We start from the raw sequence: 22,159 nt of genomic DNA, 5'->3' as shown, positions 1-22,159 counted from the left end.
TTTATTCTTGTGTATTTTATTAGGTATAATGTTGCTTTTACTGTGTTTAATTAATTGTGTTCATATATCTTGTAGGTCGCTTCCGAAGTTGTTGGTACAGAAGCGTATCTCCTCTTGGCACCACGATTGCCTGTGCTACACTGGATGTTCAAAGGAAACATCCCCTCTGCACACCATGCAACCAGCGCTACATGGAGTAAGTGGATAGCATTGATTACGCAACGGGCTCGACTGGGAAAATCTAACCGCCCAGGAATTCTGGAAGAGATCATGGACTGGCCAGAAGGCAGAGATTTTGGAGCAACGCCTGAGGAGGTACCTCGTGCCCAAGAGGCACCACCATATAATGAGTTATCAGAAGATGAAAGGCGTTATGCTTTGTTTACTGATGGATCCTGTCGTGTGGTAGGGAACCATCGGAAGTGGAAAGCTGCTGTGTGGAGTCCCACACGACAAGTCGTTGAGGCCACTGAAGGAGAAGGCGAGTCAAGTCAGTTTGCAGAAGTGAAAGCCATCCAACTAGCCCTAGACATTGCTGAACGAGAAAAGTGGCCGGTACTCTACCTCTATACCGACTCTTGGATGGTGGCTAATGCCCTATGGGGGTGGCTACAGCAATGGAAGAAGACCAATTGGCAACGCAGGGGTAAACCCATCTGGGCAGCAGCATTGTGGCAGGACATTGCTGCCCGTGTAGAACACATGACTTTAAAGGTACGTCATGTAGATGCTCACATGCCCAAAAGCCGTGCCACTGAAGAACATCGAAATAATGAACAGGTAGACAAGGCTGCCAAAATAGAAGTAGCTCAGGTGGACCTGGACTGGGAGCGTAAGGGTGAGCTATTTGTAGCTCGATGGGCCCACAAAACATCGGGACATCTAGGGAGAGATGCAACCTATAGGTGGGCTCGTGATCGAGGGGTGGACCTGACCATGGAAGCCATCACACAGGTCACTCATGAATGTGAAACATGTGCTGCAATCAAACGAGCCACCAGAGTAAAGTCTCCCTGGAACAGAGGGCTGGCTGGGTTTTCGATATGGCGAGGCCTGGCAAATTGACTACATTGGACCACTGCCACGAACACGCCAAGGCAAGCGCTACATACTCACGATGGTGGAAGCAACTACTGGTTGGCTAGAAACGTACCCTGTAAACCATGCCACTGCCCGAAACACCATCTTAGGCCTCGAAAGGCAAATTTTATGGCGACATGGTACCCCAGAAAGAATTGAATCAGACAATGGGACTCATTTCCGAAATAACCTCATAAGCTCCTGGGCAAAGAAACATGGCATTGAGTGGGTGTACCACATACCCTATCACCCGCAAGCATCTGGAAAAATTGAGAGATATAATGGACTGTTGAAGACTATGTTGAGAGCGCTAGGCAATGGGACATGGAAGCATTGGGATACAAATTTAGCAGAAGCCACTTGGCTAGTTAACACCAGAGGATCTGCTAACCGTCCTGGTCCTGCCCAAACAAAACCCCTACATACTGTGGGAGGAGATAAGGTCCCCGTAGTGCACATGGGGAAGTGGCTGGGGAAGGCGGTGTGGATTTCTCCTCCCATGGGAAAAGGCAAACCCATTCGTGGGATCGTCTTTGCTCAGGGACCTGGGTGTACTTGGTGGGTAATGCGGAAGGATGGGGAGACCCAATGTGTGCCTCAAGGACATTTAACCTTGAGGGAAAAATAATCTGTGATGTGAGTTGTATGTTGTAGGAAGTAATGTAGCAGGAATGACCTGAACTGCAAAGGAGTGAACTTCGCAAGGAACCAGACAAGTGCATCGGTGACCCAAACCAAGCCGGTGTTGGTGCCCAACGATCGAACATACTGCTTCTCCTGCCCTGACCACTCATCTTGATGGATGGGGCCCAAGTCATAACCTGTGTGTGAACATCTGGAGGAGTGGAAGATCTATCTCTTAAAGGACAGGGGATAGTAATTAATAAGAATGTATAAATCTGTATGTTGGGTATAAAAGTGGTTTAAGTATGTAGTTACAGTTGTAAGTGTTGGTAAGAAGGGATTTCAGTAATGAGAATTAAATACAATGGCATGGTTAGAAGATATGTGTATTAAATTATGTGGGACCTGAGCATGACGCAAATGGTATGGAATAAGGGGTGGAGATTGTATTGGGTCTGGCTGAGATGGAGTTAATAGTCCCCATAGCAGCCCTCATAGAACTGTGCTCTGCATTAGTAGCTAGAGAGGTGTTGATAACACACCAGTGTTTTGGCTACTGCTGAGCAGCGCTGGCACAGCATCAAGGCTGTCTCCCCAACATTTTTGCCCCCTCCCTCAATGGCAGGCTGGGGCAGGGCAAGATCTTGGGAGGGGACATAACCAGGACAGCTGACCTAAACTAACCAAACAGATATTCCATACCATATGACGTCAGCCCAGATATAAAAGCTAAGTAAAGGGAGGCGGAAGGGAAGGCATTTTTTGTCTTCCGGAGCAACCACCACGCGTACTGAAGCCCTGCTTCCCAGGAAGTGGCCAGACATCGCCTGCTGATGGGAAGTAGAGAATAATATCATTTGTTTTTCTTTGCTTTCACGCGCGACCTTTGCTTTCATTTTATTAAACTGTCCTTATCTTGACCCACGAGCCTTTTGTTATATTTTCTCCCCCCTGTCCAGCTAAGAAGGGGGAGTGATAGAGCGGCTTTGGTGGACACTTGGCACCCAGCCAGGGTCAACCCACCACACCAACATAACAGGTCAAGATTCTCTGTGCACTACAACCACATCACTAAGCCCGTGAACCAATAGACAGGATGGCTATGACTCGTGCAGTGCGCCTGGCCAGCGACCGCATGTGCCATAGGCTCCCTATGTTTCAACTGAGGCGAATTTTAGCACCCGCTGGCCACGTGTGCTGAAATCTGTTCCTCTGCAAATGTACAAATACCGGGATTTTCCGAAGAGCATCGGGCTGGTGTACAGCAAGGCCATCGTTGCCTCTGTGGGGACGCCCACGTAAAGCTGGCACCTACCGATTGCTGGGCTGAGTTCGCGGATGGTGGTGACTAGATCTGCTAATACTCTTCTAATAGAAAAAGGGAGGGGGAATTGTTGTGGGAACATATTTAGCTAACGGTCACAAGAGCATTCCAGACGCCTTTAGAAGGCCTTGAACAGAATAAACAAGAAGACAAAAATAAGAAAGATACCAATTAGAAAAACACAGGTGCATATTCCACGATAAAGAGAACTTGGCACAAACAACCTCAATTTGGCAGTTTATCTTGACCAATTAGACTGAGATAAGTCTCGTATGTTTAGTTAGTATGACCAATTATATTTTATGTTTATGCGCGTGTGCAGTGTTGATGCAGCCAATCATTGAGTGCAACTGGACGCGTGGACAGTGCATGAATAGTGTGTGTAACCAATGGGAGCTAGTTGGACATGAGGAGGGGGAGATGTAGGGAACACCGTTCGGAAGATCTCGCGATGTCACGGAAAGGTAGAAGGCTAGTCGTCGCCTCCCTATGACATATCAGTAATCCCACCTACCGTTGTTAGTATAAAAGGAATTAACTGCGCAATAAAGGACGGAGTTGGCACTCACACCATGTGTGTTATCTGTCTCTTCCCTGGTCCAGGCCGACCAGTGATCTAATCGCGGCACCTTGATATGTAGCACTGCTACACAGAGAAAACAGAAGCTTGCTGTTACTGAAATGTGCTTTAAGCTACTCAGTGAAAACTTGATTCGACTAGCTTTTGAATCTAGTTACTTTACAAATTGATCTTGAACCTGGACACAGGTTGGGGCTAGACTGAAGAAACAAATCTTCCACCTCACTGGTGGTAATCAGCAGTTTGAAGGAGAAAAGCTATACAGAGGTTTTAGAGAACAACCATTTCCCATCCCTCCAAACTCCACTTGCCAGCATCAATGGCATTTTGCATTCAGTTATTTGAAATCAGTATTTGTTAGGTGGATCTCTTTCCTCAACATCTTTAGACAACACTACTGTCAAAAATCACACTGTTTCCGATATACAATTATATAATATATATATTATTCCATACTAAACCAGTGATCTAATTATGACAAGCAATAATACAAGCCAGTGGAATGGCATTAGAATGCAAGAACAGGCAATAAAAGTCTAATAAAACTCAAAAAAAAGTGTGTTGGTGATATCTGAATTAAATTGTTGAAAAGATTTCCAGAACTTGAGATATTCTCTTCAGTTAAAGTATGGATACTTTGATATTAAAGGGGGAGCAAGAATGCACAAAATTATACATATTTACCATGACAGTTAGTATCTAGTGACTGTGATGCTCTCAGAAAGACTGGAAAAATCATTTAAAGAGGGAATGTATACTTTAGTTTTAACAGTGATCTAAGATTATAAAATGGAGCCAGACAATACAAAAGTCTCCTAATATCAAAGCTTTTTAATAGATTCCAGTGGGGCTTGGATTAGATCTGTGGCTAATTTGCAGATTAAGTGTATAGGGAGAAGTTATATCCCAAACAATTCAGTAAAAGTATTGCTTTTAGTAAACCACATTGTCACATAAAACTTGATCATTTGGCTTATTACATTGTAACTCATCTATTTATTTTCCTGGAGATATAAAGTCATGATTCATCTAGTTTCTTTCCATACTAGGGTAAAATAAAAAAAGCTCCCAAGCCTTCTATATTTACACATAAGCATCATCTAAAGCATGTGCTAGCACTGACAATTCAAGTTTAAATGATAGATTTTTATTGGAAAATACTTTGGTTTTCCTCTCCACAGTTTCAAATAAAGAGCTGAAAAAGCTTAACTCCCTTTTTCAACAATGATACTGGAGTTCTTAAAAACATATATATTAAGGGCACATGAAAATTAAGTCACCTTATGTCTGTATACTATGTGCAATGCAAAGTCATGAATCACTCTCCATCTATTCACATTTTCCTCAATATATTTGCAATGAGAATAAAATATAGCAGTAAAAGGAAATGTAGATTACATAACATTATCATAAGCTTATAAAGCACTGTTCTAGCTAAAACTCTCTTTAGTAATTATGAGCTATGCATAATAATAAAGAGAGGTAGGAATGACAGGATGAAGGGATATATCAAAGAAAAATATCTAGACCCTGTGCAAACATCAGGAAGTTATACTTAGCATGGACCATGCCAGTTTATCTTTTTTTCTCATATCGATGGCCTTAAAAGTTGCAAAGCATTATTATTTTGAAAGAGATAATATAATTTACCTTGTCATTATTTTTTTAATGAGGTTTAAAATCTGAGCCCTGCCATACAGGCTGCTGATTCAGCATTTGAATGTGTAAGAAGGTAGAAACCTCTTGCAGGAATGAAATGGGACAGGATACTAGAAACTTTCTTAAATCAATTGCAGATTCCCCTTAGGTGGTTCTGGATCTTCCTCTTCTCGCCTCAAATGTTTGTTTCTACTTTTATTTCACCAGAGGTATCTGCTACTGCAGTTCTTCTAAATGTCACATGAATTGTGTGTGCATGCTTTGTCACTTTTTTTTTTTAAAGGAACCATATCTTGATTGGTATTTAAAAGAAAAGCCTAATAACAAACCAACAGCACCCAGTGGCTTAAAAAAAAAACAACCCCAAATTAAAACAAACTATCAAAAGTCATCCAAACTCTCTTCCCCTCCTACAAGAAGAAATAAAGTACTAAAGGAGTGTCCACAACTATTCTTTTGGACACATGAAGGTCAGTTAAAGTAAATGCGCGTGACAAGGCTACACACATCTACTCAATCATCCAATTACGTGTTTCGCATTTACTCAATGCCAAGCAGTTCAGAGACTATTTTATTCTACAGCATTTCTACACTGCAGTTTTCTGTGCGAGGAACCCGTTTCCCTGAAGTCTTATGTATTGGTTTTGTGTGGCAAGGTTTTGGTAGCGGGGGGGTTTACAGGGGTGGCTTCTGTAAGAAGTTGCTGGAAGCTTCCCCTGTGTTCGAGAGAGAGCCAATACCAGCCGGCTCTAAGACGGACCCGCCGCCGGCCAAGGCCGAGCCAATCAGTGATAGTGGTAACGCCTCTGTGATAACATTTTTAAGAAGGAAAAAGTTGGGACAGGCAGATTCGGCAGCTGGAGAGAGGAGTGAGAACATGTAAGAGAAACAACCCTGCGGACACCAAGGTCAGTGAAGAAGGAGGGGGAGGAGATGCTCCAGGCGCCGGAGCAGAGATTCCCCTGCAGCCCGTGGTGAAGACCATGGTGAGGCAAGCTGTCCCCCTGCAGTCCATGGAGGTCCACAGTGGAGCAGATATCCACCTGTAGCCCGTGGAGGACCCCATGCCAGAGCAGGTGGGTTCCCGAAGGAGGCTGTGACCCCGTGGGAACCCTGCGCTGGAGCAGGTTTTCTGGCAGGACTTGTGACCCCGTGGGGGACCCACGCTGGAGCAGTGTGCTCCTGAAGGACTGCACACCGTGGAAAGGACCCATGCTGGAGCAGTTCGTGAAGAACTGCAGCCCGTGGGAAGGGCCCACGTTGGAGAAGTTCGTGGAGGACTGTCTCCCGTGGGTGGGACCCCACGCTGGAGCAGGGAAGAGTGTGATGAGTCCTCCCCCTGAGGAGGATGAAGCGGCAGAAAACAACGTGTGATGAACTGACCGTAAACCCCATCCCCGTCCCCCTGTGCCGCTGGGGGGGTTGGTAGAGAAGCCGGGAGTGAAGTTGTGCCCGGGAAGAAGGGAGGGGTGGAGGGAAGGTGTTCTGAGATTCGGTTTTCTTTCTCATTAGCCTACTCTGGTTGATTTGTAATAAAGTGAGTTAATTTTCCCCAAGTTCGAGTCTGTTTTGCCCGTGACGGTAAGTGGTGAGTGATCTCTCTCCTGTCCTTATCTCAACCCACAAGCTCTTTGTTATATTTTCTCTCCCCTGTCCAGCTGAGGAGGGGGAGTGATAGAACGGCTTTGGTGGGCACCTGGCAACCAGCCAGGGTCAACCCATCACATCTTACAAAAATAAGTTAAATTATGAAACATTCACAGATTAGGTCAGACAAAAATAGCACAATTGCATGTGTCCTGCTTTCAGCTGGGATAGAGTTAATTGTCTTCCTAGTAGGTGGTATAGTGTTATGTTTTGGGTTCAGTATGAGAAGAATGTTGATAACACACTGATGTTTTCAGTTGTTGCTAAGTAGTGTTTAGACTCAGTCAAGGATTTTTCAGCTTCTGATGTCCAGCCAGCAAGAAGGCTGGAATGGCACAAGAAGTTGGGAGGGGACACAGCCAGGACAGCTGACCCAAAGTGGCCAAAGGGGTATTCCATACCATGTGACATCATGCCCTACTGGGGGGAGCTGGCCTGGGGGGGGGGATAGCTGCTTGGGAACTAACCGGGCACCGGTCAACGGGTGGTGAGTAATTGCATTGTGCATCACTTGTTTTGTATATATATTCCAATCCTTTTATTATTATTGTCATTTTATTATTGTTATTATTGTCATTATTAGTTTCTTCCTTTCTGTCCTATTAAACTGTTCTTATCTCAACCCACGAGTTTGACCTTTTTCCTTCTGATTCTCTCCCCCATCCCACTGGGTGGGGGGGAAAGTGAGTGAGTGGCTGCGTGGTGCTTAGTTGCTGGCTGGCGTTAAACCATGACAGCATGGTATCTAATCCAGATATCTTAATCTAAATCAATGCTCCTTATTAAGAGTTCTTTACATTAGAAAAAGGTTCTATGCAAGCATATAGATCAATAGCTGTTCAGGTAAAACACATAATTCAATATAATAAAGATTGTTTTAAATATGAGAAATTTGGCCTGCCATGACATTTTGGTAAGCTTTAGCTCCCTGCATTTTTCAATAAACTCTTTTTATAGTGTCTTAGTATTATAATGTCCAGATTTTGTGAACAGATGATGTTTATTTTGGCAACATTTTCCAAGACTCAAAAGGAATGCAGAAGCATAAGCGTTGTGGCTGCAAAGATTGTCATCAAAGCATTTTGATCTTTTTTGATTCAATAGATAAATTTTCCAAGAACAATAGATGAACCAAATTCCAAGGGAAAGAATTTAGTCTGACACAAGTGATTCACATAATCGGTTCTATAATTGAATAACAGATCTAAAACTTACCATTTTTTTCCTTTTGTCTTGTTCTGTGGGAGGTTCCTCATCTTCTGTTACTTTAGGCTCTTCAAAATGAGACATCAACATACAGCTAAGAATGGGAATAAGAATAGTTTTAACATACACTATTATTAAAAATTATTTCAAAGCACTTTTAAAAGCACAGGACAGATATGAGGGAGTTTGATGAAAATCAGGCAATCTCTGTTAGCAAGTAATTTTTTTTTCCTGAGGACAGTGAATCTAAAGAAGCACCCTATCCTATCGATATGAAAATCAAAGTGGCACATATGCAAAACTAGCAAAAATTTCTCATTACATTCATGTTTTTTCCATGAGATCTTTAACAAGAGGATCTGAACACTCATATGGTCACTGCTATTGGTTCTAGACACTAAAATCTGCAAGACACTGAACACTAAATGTTTAGGTGGACAGAAATGAGTTAGCTTCTGCAGTCATTTATTGAAAGGGTTTTTTTCTAGGCAGATAAAAAAAGGCTTTTAAATTTATTTTTTTGTTTTGCTCCACCCCCAACTGATAGGTAACAATACGCACAAGTAAGAGTAAGATTTTAATTATTATTTTTGTGGTAAGTATAAAAAGAGAAACTATGAAAAAAAGTAGTTTAAATGCCAGACTTTTTTCTGTCTCTTGAAATAGTTTGAATGGACTTTATGAAGACATTGGTGAAATCTATCCTATAGCAAACATGCTTTCCATTCACCTTGCATTCTCTACATTGGAAGAATGCACAAATATTCTATCACTTCAGCAAATTTTTCCTAGAAAATCTGCTTTAAAACACAAAAGGATGTAAAATCACTCAGGTGACAGCAACTTGCCACTGTGCATTAGGTATGTTTTATGGCAGGAAGGACACAATCCACATATTACAAAGCACCAGGACAGATGCACATTATCGCTCATTTTCAGCTCTATACTAGTGTGCATTTTTAATTGCTGCATTCAGCTACAGGAACATTTTACCTGCTAGTGAAGTTGAATAACTTGCTTTAAAGAATATCTGTTACTATAAAAGTTGTGATTTTTATGTGAAAATGTTCAGATTTACCCTCTTCATATATTCAGTTCTCTATTAACAGGTGTTTAGAGCTGTATGAAACACTTGCTAAACAGCATGGCAGAAGAGTCAAGTGTTAATACAGAAGCTATTTCCAACAAAGGGATTAGTTATTTTAAAACACTACAGCAAATCTTATGTCTCCTCATAAATGGCATGATTTCCTGCAACTCAGTTTAAAGAAAAAGGAGACAAAAGTATGTCAATTGCCAAAACGTACAAAATGAAAATAATTTTTCAGACCTCAATAAATTTTAAGTACCACAAAGAGTAATTCAAAAAACTAAAGGAAGAGGGAATAAAAAAATAAAAAAAAAAAAAAAAAAGAGAAGCAAGATGATAAAATTGGGAAATATGTAAATATTGGTAAGACAAGGCTAGAGCAATGGAATGCTCCTCTTTCCAGAAAATCTGAGGTCTGTAAAGCTTTCTTGTAATTATCATTACAATGCAAAACATAAATGCTAGGAAACCTGGCTGCTGAGTGTAATCCCTTTGTATTGTAAGCCAGGGCACTGTGTAATCATTTTCATAACCTGATCAAAATTCCATCTAAGAACTGGTGAGACCTTTATCTCTGCATTTGTATTTGGAAAGGTTCTTCTAGAATCTCATTGCTCTAACTACAACAGTTTCTTCAGATTTCCAGTTTAAATGTATTCATGGTCAGCTTACACTTAAGCCAACGCTGTCATTTAATTTGTACAGTTTTCCTTGTATATGTTTACCCCCTCTTCATCCTTTATAGGCTGCAGTTCTATATTGCTTCAGTCTTGCTTTTCCTACGCTAAACATGCATGTTGTTTTAGTCTCTGCACTAAGGTAATTAGATATTATGATAATCAGTGGAGTACACAATTTTTTTCTGAACCAGTTCAGGCTTAAATTCATTCTTCTTCAACCTGGAGAGCCAGAATAGCACACATGACTCCAGATGAGTGCTCTCTATTTACTTTCAGATGATGTTGGAATGTATAACACAAATATCAGAATCTTTTGAACAGCCCATTCAGTATCCCATCAATAGAAATATGTCCTTGGTTCAGTGTGCCTATATTTTATAAAGTAAAAACAATGTCCAGAATTTGGAAAAGTACAGTGACAAGTTCTACAAGCCTTCATGCTTAAAATATGAAATGAACTAGGACAAAGTTTTATTTATTTCTCTGTGAGAACTCTTTTCAACAAGTGCTGGCAAAGCAACATGTTTAGAAATAGAAGAGAATCTATAATGTTGTTTCCAATAGTAAATAAAACACAGTGCCAAAGCACATTTCCAGACTTTTGAGTTAAATCTTCTATACTGATAAATAGTTAGGAAAAAAAAATATGTACTTTTTCAAGCAATTCTTGGGCATAGTTCAGGTTTAGCATTAGTGTGGACCATTCTCAGCACACACTTGTGTGCAGACCACCTGTTTAGGAGGAGGAAAACTTAATAGCTTGCATGCAGACTGTTCTGTGCCAACTGGCTTCAGTGCCAGCAAACATCCCCTTAAACAATTAATTAATTAGTCCAGATACAGTCTGTTCCATCACCAGGTAATTATCTGAAAGTTAGAAAGTGTTTGATTCTTAGAACCCAGTAAATACTGTTATTAGAATATATTATGTCTGTAGGGACATCCTGCCAAGCACCTGTTTTTTCTGCCTTACAGCTCTCTGTCATTCTAAAACTATGTAATCATTACAAAGAAAAAACAACATTAAGGTCTCTGTCAAAAAAAATACTTATTATTCAGTGTTTTTTTACTTCTCCAGCTTTGATGCAATACCACCAATAACCTGGGAGTCAGTAGGAGACAAATGAGTGTGGTTCTGGGTGGCAGTGCACTCTGAGCACCCTGATACCCACCACCCCTTCCTGCCATAAATGAACCCTTGCTCCTGGCTCTGGAAACAGCCTTTTGAGGTATGCCCTGTAGAAGCAGGTGTGTTAAGTGGAACAACTGAAGGAGGAGAATTGTTCTTGTGGAATAGGTTTCCAAGTTCTCCAGGCCGTGAAGTACTGTACACTAGGTACACTCAATGAAGCTGAGGCATTTAGGAAAAGATCTTAGTTAAACTCCAGATGACATAATCAAAGAAACTCTGAGCTACCACCTATCAACTTATAAGCCTGTTGAATTGCAATTTTAGATATAAAATAGTCAAGTGAGCAAAAAGCAAAGCTAAGCATATGAACATTTTAAGACCTCATTTAGTAGATAACAATGAACAATATAAAAAGTTATATTGATTGTCATTTTAAGCCCTCCCTTCCCCATTACAATTATTTTTCTTAAGACCAAGAATTTCCTATCTTCCTAAAACATCCACTATTGTGAAAACAGAACTCTTATGAGCATGTCTCAACCACCTACAGATTTTTCCAATCAAAAGACTACATATATAACAGTACTACTACTGTCAAACACACAAAAATTAATTAGATTTCCAACTTACTCTTTGTATGTTCCACTTTCAGTATCTTCAGTCATAACATCATGCAGCCCTTCCACCGAAATGTTGATGATACCACAAAATTTCTCTTGGATAACACTGGAAAAGAACAAAATTTATCTTGGATAACAATGAAAAAGAACAGGAAAGTGACTTAGCTAAAGGAACTAAACAGGAAATTTGCTCAATAACTGTAGAGCACATTTACTAAGCAGTAATTGCATTGCTTACTGCTTAGCAGAGCATGCTATCAAGCAGCTAATTAAAATTTTTTTTTAATTACAAAAATGGCTTAAAGTTTTCAGAAATATGCAAGAAACATTAACTTTGAAAGTGTTTTTTCCTTAATAGAATGAAACCTTATGTGCTGCTGTTAAAAACTTAGAAATAATCGCAAATTGAATAAAAGAAAAAAATACATTAGCACAGTACTCAAGAACTGAGCAGGAAAGGCATGCTCCTGTTGTGGGAGCAGCTCGGAACACGTGGCATTTATTTTCAAGAGTGACCATTAGAACGTGTTGTGCTGCATGTTTGCCAAGCCTTGAAGAACTAGTTTTACAAGGTCAGGTTGGAGGATGGCCTTGTGTAGGCCTGGGAAGATGTGGCTGAAGACAGTCACGAGTATGTCTATGGAATGTTTTTATCTTTAACTGTTCTGAGGACTGGCAAACATCCCAGCTGGGTCAGATATGCCCTCCTGTGTTAGTAGTATTGGCTGTATGCTGTTAGTTCTTTCTAGATCTTTGTTGAAACATATATAAGTTTGATCCTTTTGTGAAATAAGGGGAATCTTGCACAGAGAGCTTGAGTGCTTGATTCAGTCACCGCAGATGGTGAGCCCAACGTGATCAAGAGAAGAAGACGATGTGATTAAGAGAAGAAAACGACATGATCAAGAGAAGAAAAGAGGTGATTCCCCTTCACTGCGGAGACCATGCAATCTAATGGGGAGAGTTTTGAAGAAGTGGCCACGACACCAAGAAAATAGGTAACAGCAACCCCTGCGGAATGGGTCAGTTGCGAGATTGCGGTAGCATGGGGCAATCAGTTTCCCAGGAGCATAAGCTCGACTTAAATGTTTTGCAGCAGATTTTATGGGCCTCTGGGTATAAAATAACAGAGGGACAAATTGCTTTGCTTTTAATATGGGTAAAGGATAATTGTAACTGGTTTCCCACAGAGGGAACTTTTGATAGCAAGGTTTGGGAAAGAGTCGGGGAATATTTACAAACGCAAAAAACTTTGGCCTTTGGTGTATCAGAAAATTTAATTGTGACATGGAGATTTATTTATGCTGCGCTGGTGCCTTTACAGCCGGCAGAGAAAATCATACCAATACAGCCTGATACTGCTTTTGAGGAGACAGTCTGTAAGCAGGCCGCTAATGATCAGGATTCTGATTCTGATAATAATTCTTTTGTATCAGGCAGAGTGGACTCTGAAAAGGAGCCAGATTTATATCCCTCATTACCTCCACCACCGCCTGCACTAACACCGTTAATGCACACACCCCGCCGGCAGGCAGGCAGGCAGGCGGGCAGCGGGCGGGCAGCACGGGCTCCGCGGGGTTGCCGACCCTCATCACCGCATACAGGTCCCCGCCGCCCCCGCCGCTGCCTCCCGCCGCTTTCGCACCCGCTTCGCCGCCGCTGCCTCCCGCAGCCTCGGCGTCCGCCGTGCCGCCGCCGTCCCCCACCCCCCCCACCCCAGTCGCCTGGTACTCCCTCTCCAGGGTTTGCAGAACTTAACGCGGAACCTGGCTTTGCTGCACTGCCTGTATCTCCTTCTCCTGCTAATCCCTCTAACTCTGTGCCTCTGTCTAATCCTGTAGCTCCTGCTTTACAGCGGTGTGGAGGAAAAACTATAGTGCCTTCAGCTCCACCTTTAACAGACTTTGATGCTAAATGTGACAATTCACTTCATGATTTGGGAAAAAATACAAATAGCTTGATACAACGCTGTCGAGAAAAAGCTCTACAGCAAGGAGATACCACGTTCACTTTTCCTGTTATATACAAACCTCATAATCCACCACAGCATGACGGTTTACCTTATGAAATGATAAAAGAATTACGGAAATCAATTTGTGAAAATGGGTTACACAATTCATTTACAATGGGACTAGTGGAAACAATTGGAGGAACTTATACTATGACTCCTTGGGACTAGAAATTGCTTATGAAAATGGTGTTGACTTCTGCTCAGTATTCTGTATGGCAATTAGAATACAATGATTTGTCAGTGGAACAAATTATGGAGAACTTGTCATCAGGGATAGCTATAGATCAAAACATGTTACAAGGAACAGGCCCTTACATTACACCTCAGGCACAAGCAGCTTTGCCAAAGCAAGTTTTCGATCAAGCTGCTCGTATTGCAATCATGGCTTTACAACGCGTACCCGAAACTGGACAAGGTGTTGCTTCATTTGCCTCTATCCGACAGGGCTCTCAGGAACCGTACATATCTTTTATTGATCGCCTTCAAGCCACGATAATGTGGCAGGTAGAAAATCCGGAAGCTGCAAAAGCATTATTATTTCAGTTGGCTTATGAGAATGCAAATACTGACTGTCAGGCTGCACTGAAATCAGTTAGAGGAAGAGCTACTGACGTTGGGGAATATGTTAAGATACGTCAAAAAGTAAGGACAGAGACATATAGAGTTAACATGTTAGCTGCTGCACTGTCATGACAACTAAACGTTAATCAAGTTACTGTGACATGCTTTGAGTGTGGAAAATTGGAACATATGGCTAAGCAATGTCCTAAACAACAGAAATCCAAATGTGATAAACCTGTAAATCACTTCTGCCCTCATTGTAGTAAAGGATATCATTGGGCGAATCAACACAAATCGAAATTTGACAAAGAAGGTAATCTCTTCCAGGGAAACTACAGGAGGGGCACGAGACCCGGTGTCCCGCAAACCAACAGTGTCTGGAATTCAGTGGAGGCACCACTAACCAATGGGACTGCTACACAAACAGGCAGCACGCAAGAAACATCTATGACCTCCAGCCTGCAACTACAGGGAGTGCTGGGCTGGATTTGGCAACAGCAGCCGACCTCTTAATAAAAGAACAGAGGATTTATATTGTGGGGACTGCAATATTTGGACCTTTGCCTGATGGCATGTTAGGATTAATAATTGGACGATCTAGTGCTATGACACAGGGAATAATTGTATACCCTGGAGTTATTGATTCAGATTATCATGGGGAAATTACAATCATGCTACCTTCAACGCAAATTCCATGTACAATTCCAGCAAACACAAAAATAGCTCAATTAATATTGCTTCCTTGTTGGGTACCTCAAAACATGCAAAATAATCGAGGCGACGGTAGCTTTGGTAGCACCGGGAGACCTTTTGTATTATGGTCACAGGAAATAACACAGCAACAGCCGGTTTTGAAATTGCAAATTGAGGGTAGATGGTTTTCGGGATTGCTAGATACTGGAGCAGACGTTTCTATAATATCAAAAAAAGACTGGCCAACTTCGTGGCCATTGCAAATAGCTCTTTCTACAATTGTTGGTATAGGAGGCACTCGACAGCCCATGCGAAGTGCCAAACTTTTGTCAGTAAAGGGGCCTGAGAAGCATGAAGCATGGATTCAGCCTTATGTACTTGACTCATCTGTAAATTTGTGGGGCAGAGATTTATTGAAACAATGGCACATTACCCTAACCACAGTCAATTCAAATTTATCCTAAGGGTCACTGATGTAAAACCCCTGCTCAAACTGATGTGGCTAACCTCTGCGCCTGTTTGGGTTGATCAGTGGCCGTTAAAAGGGGACAAATTGATACAAGCACATAAATTAATTCAAGAGCAGTTGCAGCAAGGACACATTGTCACTTCAACTAGTCCATGGAACATGCCGATTTTTGTTATTCCAAAAAAGTCAGGAAAATGGAGATTATTGCAGGATTTATGAGCGATAAATGCAGTGTTACAACCTATGGGGATTACCCAGCCGGGAACGCCAAATCCTGCAATGATCCCTAAAGAGTGGGAATTACAAGTCATTGATTTAAAAGACTGCTTCTTCACGATTCCTTTACATCCTGATGATTGTGCACATTTTGCCTTTTCAGTGCCTAGTGTAAATAACGCGGAGCCTATGCAGCGTTATCAGTGGACAGTGCTACCTCAGGGCATGATGAATAGTCCTACTATCTGTCAGATAGTAGTTGCTGTGGCTATTCAACCGAGCCGAGACGCATTTCCAAATGCTATAATATATCATTATATGGATGATATTTTAATTGCAACAGAAACAACACAGTATTTGGAAAGTGTTGTGCGACATCTTGTAAATTCTTTGCACACCTTTGGGCTTCAAATTGCTACAGAAAAAATTCAAACGATGCCGCCCTGGAAATATTTAGGGTGGATTCTTACAGAAAGAACAGTACAGCCTCAATCATTAAAGTTGCAGACAGATATACGAACTCTGAACGATGCTCAAAAATTATTAGGAACAATAAACTGGGTACGACCCATGTTAGGTATAACCACGGAGGAATTAAGTAATCTCTTTAACATTCTGAGAGGTGATCCTGATTTAACATCACCACGGATCTTAACTCCAGCTGCCAAGGAAGAGTTAAATCTAGTTTCACAAAAGATATCTACATTACAGGCCTATAGAAGGGACTTAAATTTACCTGTTGATGTATATGTCATACAAGGTCCAAAACAACCTTTTGCTATTATAGGGCAACATGATAAAGTCACTCAGAAAATTTTATATTTGGAATGGGTGTTTCTCTCTCACACTTTAAAGAAAACTGTTACACAGCCTTTAGAAATGATTGTGACTGTGGTACAAAAAGCACGGTCACGCACTCGGTGTCTCATTGGTTTTGATCCCGATACATTGTATCTTCCTTTTTCAAAACAAGATTTTGATTACCTTTTTGTCCAATCACAATCACTGCAAATTGCATTGGCCGACTTCATGAACAAAATTTCTTTCTCACTGCCTAAATGTAAGTTACTGCAAAACCTTCACACATTAAACATCAAACCACAGACGATAGTATCAGATACTCCTATTGTTAATGCTCATACAGTTTTTGTAGATGGCTCTGGAAAAACTGGACGAGGTGTAGTTGCCTGGCTAGATGATGGAGTATGGCACACATCTGTTGTTCTGTTACAAGGTTCCACGCAGCGTGTGGAATTACAGGCTGTTTTACACGCTTCAACTTTATTTCCATCGGAACCACTCAATATTGTTTCTGATTCAGAATATGTCGTACGTGTTGTACAGCCATTACCAGGATCTTACTTAAAGGAGATAAATGATGAAGACTTATTCAACAAATTTTTGGAATTGCAAACTCTTTTAAATAAAAGAGCTTATCCTTTGTTTATTTGTCACATTAGGTCGCACACTGTGCTGCCAGGACCTTTGACTAAAGGCAATGCCGTGGCTGACTCTTTTACTGTTGACACGGTGCAATTCCACTCTGCTGTGGCCTCTCATTCCTTTTTTCACCAAAATGCTGCAGCATTGCAAAAGATGTTTAATTTGACAAAAGCACAGGCTAAAGATATAATTCGTTCTTGTCCAGATTGTCAAAGAGTTTCTTCTGATGCAGTGAGCATTGGAGTTAACCCACGTGGTTTACACTCTAATGCCATTTGGCAAAGTGATGTTACACATGTATCTGCCTTTGGCTCCTTGAAATTTGCGCATGTTTCTATTGATACCTTTTCCTCCTATATTTGTGCTACTGCTCATTCTGGAGAAAAGGCACGTGATGTACAACGACATTGGTCACGATGCTTTGCAATTATGGGGGTTCCGCAAACCATTAAAACTGACAACGGTCCAGGTTATGTAGCTAAATCTACTCAATTATTTTTGCAGCAGTGGCAGGTATCCCATGTGACAGGAATTCCACATTCACCTACTGGACAAGCAATAATTGAGCGTGCGCATCATGCTTTAAAGCCCATGCTGCATAAACAAAAAAGGGGGGAATATGCCACCACAAGAACAGCTAGATAATGCTATGTTTACTTTGAATTTTTTAAATCGCTCACCAGACTTAATGGCCAGCACAGCGATAGATCGGCATTTTAAAACTCCTGATTCTATTTCACACAGACCTAAAGTACTGTATAAGGATCCTTTTAGTGGACCTGGTTGGAATGGACCTGTGGAACTAATCACTTGGGGGCGAGGGTATGCTTGTGTTCTTCTTCCCACAGGAACCAAGTGGATTCCAGCTAAACACGTGAAGCCATATCATGAGCTGGCGAAAACACTCGGACAACCCTATCCCGCAGATGAAGACTCTGAATTTGAAAGAGGAGAAACGAATGAGGAGGAAGCGGCACATCGAGAATGAAAAAGCTATCACATAGGGAGATTTGAAGAGAATGCAGCAACAAGCTAGCATGATGATGCAACGTGTATCCTACTCCAAAGAATACCTTTTTTAGCATACCTGGCAATAGTGGCCAGCATTAGTATTGTAAGAATTCTGATCCTTTTTTCTTTGCGGGGTCACTGTGGCTCGGGTGCAGCATTTTTATTGGGCCCACTGAAGGTGTTGCGCCTAAGCCATGGTGACTATATAAAAAAAACCATTCCTTGTATAAGTTTGAACCTGACACAGAATCACAAAGATTCGGTGATGATATGTACTTCACATCCTTACGTTTTTGTAGCAGCTCAATCTGTAGATATCGCTTTACGTAACCATGCTTTTGAAACTAATCTGAATTAACCTTGGTATTTTAGCTGTTTTACTCATAAGAATATATCTGAACTAAGTCTTACAGTAATCATGCCAATGTGATGTCATGCTGAATTGTGGATCCCTGTAAATATGATCAAATCGTGAGAAAGGGAATCAGGATTAAGTCAATTATCAAGGCTTTTAAAGTGGACAATTAGTCACCCAAAATGATTTATAGGATGGCTAATTGCCTTTATAATATTAGCTATCATTATTGCAGCTACTGCTGCCATTGCTACCACGGCGCTTGTGAAATCCGTTCAGACTGCTCACACAGTAGCTAATGTATTAAAAAATGTTACGGCTGAAATGAATACCCAGGTACAAATTGATCAACAATACTAGCATGATTGGACGCTTTAGAAGCAGTGGTAATTTGGCTTGGAGTGTATTGGGTTTGTGTGGCAAGGTTTTGGTAGCAGGGGTTACAGGGGTGGCTTCTGTGGGAGCTGCTGGAGGTTTTCCCCTGTGTCTGACAGAGCCAATGCTGGCTGGCTCTAAGATGGACCTGCCACCGGCTAAAGCCGAGCCAATCAGTGATAGTGGTAGCGCCTCTGTGTACAGAAAAAAAAAAAAAAGAAAAAAAACCCAAACAGCTGGAGAGGGGGAAGAGAAAAGGGGTTGCGGAACACACAGAAACGGCAGCTGAAGAGTGAGAACATGTAAGAGAAATAACCCTGCAGACACCAAGGTCAGTGAAGAAGGAGGGGGAGGAGATGCTCCAGGCGCCTGAGCAGAGATTCCCCTGCAGCCCGTGGGGAAGACCATGGTGAGATGGGTTGTTCCCCTGCAGTCCATGGAGGTCCACGGTGGAGCAGATATCCACCTGCAGCCCATGGAGGACCCCACACCAGAGCAGGTGGGTGCCCGAAGGAGGCTGTGACCCTGTGGGAAGCCCGCGCTGGAGCAGGATCCTGGCAGGACCTGCAGATCTGTGGAGAGAGAAGCCCACGGAGCGGGTTTTCTGGGAGGACCTATGATCCCGTGGGGGACCCATGCTGGAGCTGTATGCTCCTGAAGGACTGCACGCCGCAGAAAGGACCCATGCTGGAGAAGCTCATGAAGGACTGTCTCCCGTGGGAGAGATCCCACGCTGGAACAGGGGAAGAGTGTGATGAGTGCTGCCACTGAGGAGGATGAAGTGACAGAGATAACGTGTGATGAACTGACCGCAAACCTCATTTCCCGTTCCCCTGTCCAGCTGTGGAGAGAGGAGTGATAGAATAGCTATGGTGGGTGCCTGGTGTCCAGCCAGGGTCAACCCATCACATAGAGATAGACAAAGTGCATTACAAAATAGAATGAAATTACATTGTGATTGGGAATTTCAAAAACAAGGGCTCTGTGTAACTCCTTTACAAAGGAATGAAAGTGTATGTGATTGGAATTAGCTGAAGGCGCATTTGCAAGGTGCGTTTGCTACTAATATTGCAGGAGAGATCTAAGATCTTGCACAGATATTACAAGATCAAATGGGAAATATACAAAATTAGCAGAATAAGGTGTTTTTCAAAGAATTGTCTAATAGTGTTAAATGGTTAAATCCAAAAACATGGTTTGAAGGTTTAAATCTGTATATCTGAATTTGTATTGCTATTGAAGGGTTATTAATCATTTGTGTGTTTGCAGCAATCAGAATCATCTGAGGAGCAGTACGAGGCTTGCGTCGGTTCGAAGCTAGAGTCCTCGCTGCCTTCCTCGTGAATCTGATGTTCCTAAACAAAAAAGGGGGAGATGTTGGAGCAGCTCGGAACACGTGGCATTTATTTTCAAGAGTGACCATTAGAACATGTTGTGCTGCATGTTTGCCAAGCCTTTGAAGAACTAGTTTTACAAGGTCAGGTTGGAGGATGGCCTTGTGTAGGCCTGGGAAGATGTGGCTGAAGACAGTCACGAGTATGTCTATGGAGTGTTTTTATCTTTAACTGTTCTGAGGACTGGCAAACATCCCAGCTGAGCCAGATATGCCCTCCTGTGTTAGTAGTATTGGCTGTATGCCGTTAGTTCTTTCTAGATCTTTGTTGAAACATATATAAGTTTGATCCTTTTGTGAAATAAGGGGAATCTTGCACAGAGAGCTTGAGCGCTTAATTCAGTTGCCACACCTGTGAGTAGGGAGATCAGGGTACTGCCTTCTATTCTTAACACATTTACACATTTTTCTCCCATCACTATTCTATGCAAAATCTACACACAAACCCTTGAGCAAAGGGCAGCTTGTAAAGATGGTACACTTCCCTCTTGTTTTCTCTGTCCAGCCTTACAAGTATTTCTTCACTCTCCTAAGCAGTTGAATGACTCCCCATAAAGGGTGAAAAATGTCTGCACCCAGTTCAGCACAAAAGCAATTTCCCTGACTGGTGAGAAAGGTAGGGGTAGGATTTCTCTACTTAAACACAGTCACCTCCTGCCATTTGAAACACTAGGGTATTTAAGACAACTGCAAAGGGCTGGTAGTTATCACTCTGGAGTTAAAAGAAAAAAAGCACCTTTCCCCAGCATGAGCTGAAGGCCAGGCTGAATACCCCCACAACGCCCAAAACAACACTAAACACTTATGTTTAGACACTTGCCCCTGCCTTGAGAATTTACATGCCTGTAGGGTAAGAAGGGCATAGAACCATGATCTCCCCAACCATGACAGAGGAGGAGAAAGGTGTTCTCCTGGTTTAACCCCAGCAAGCAACTAAGCACCATGCAGCCGCCCACTCACTTCCCCCACACCCAGTGGGATGGGGGAGAAAATCGGGAAGAAAAAAGTAAAACTCGTGGGTTGAGATAAGAGCAGTTTAACAGAACAGAAGAAACTAATAATGATAATGATAACACTAATAAAATGACAGCAGTAATAATAAAAGGATTGGAATACACAAGTGATGCACAATGCAGTTGCTCACCACCCGCCAACCGGCACCCAGTTAGTCCCTGAGGGGCGATTCCCCCCAGCCCCACTCCCCCCAGTTTATATACTAAACATGATGTCACACGGTATGGAATACCCCGTTGGCCACTTTGGGTCAGCTTGCCCTGGCTGTGTCCCCTCCCAACTTCTTGTGCCCCTCCAGCCTTCTCACTGGCTGGGCATGAGAAGCTGAAAAATCCTTGACTTTAGACTAAACATTACTTAGTAACAACTGAAAACATAGGTGTTATCAACATTCTTCTCATACCTAACTCAAAACATAGCACTGTACCAGCTACTAGGAAGACAATTAACTCTATCCCAGCTGAAACCAGAACAACAGATATGAGTAGCAAGCAGGCAGTAAGAGCACAAAATGTGCAAAATAATACACATGCGTAGATCAGTCAGATGCAAAACGTGCTAACACTGAGTGGCCAGACTCAGGTAGCAAATGCAGATAATTAGGTAGTATTTAGTTTATGTGAAAACCCCAAGTAAAACCAGGAAATTACAGCTAAATGAAAAGGTGCTTTAACACTAACTAGGAAAGAAGCAGTTATTGTTCTTCTAAAAAAAATATATATTTTTTATATGAACTTCTAAAGACTAACGCAATATATAGCTGGATTGAATCATAGAATCATTTAGGTTGGAAAAGACCCTTAAGATCATTGAGTCCAATCATAATCCTAACACTACCAAGTCCACCACTAAACCATTTCCCTAAATGCCACATCTACACATCTTTTAAATACCTACAGGGATGGTGACTCAACAACTTCCCTGGGCAGCCTTTTCCAATGCTTGACAACCCTTTTGGTGAAGACATTTTTTCTAA

General features: G+C 42.0%; 1 protein-coding gene across 4 annotated transcripts in view; it reads right to left on the bottom strand.

The window, feature by feature from the left end:
• LOC121232868 (importin-11-like) overlaps window positions 1-22,159 on the bottom strand; it is a 168,165-nt gene that overhangs the window by 25,574 nt on the left and 120,432 nt on the right. For all 4 annotated transcript variants that reach the window (XM_041121351.1, XM_041121354.1, XM_041121353.1 and 1 more), the window contains 2 exons: window positions 11,653-11,748; window positions 8,130-8,214 (listed from right to left, as the gene is read on the bottom strand). In XM_041121351.1, coding sequence (XP_040977285.1) covers window positions 8,130-8,214; window positions 11,653-11,748 — 181 coding nt within the window. The remainder of the gene's footprint in view (window positions 1-8,129; window positions 8,215-11,652; window positions 11,749-22,159) is intronic.

The sequence above is a fragment of the Aquila chrysaetos genome (assembly GCF_900496995.4).
Source record: "Aquila chrysaetos chrysaetos chromosome W unlocalized genomic scaffold, bAquChr1.4 W_unloc_1, whole genome shotgun sequence".
NCBI lineage: Eukaryota > Metazoa > Chordata > Aves > Accipitriformes > Accipitridae > Aquila > Aquila chrysaetos.
The sequence above is the reverse complement of the archived record's forward strand: the minus strand, read 5'-3'. Positions and strand labels throughout refer to the sequence as shown.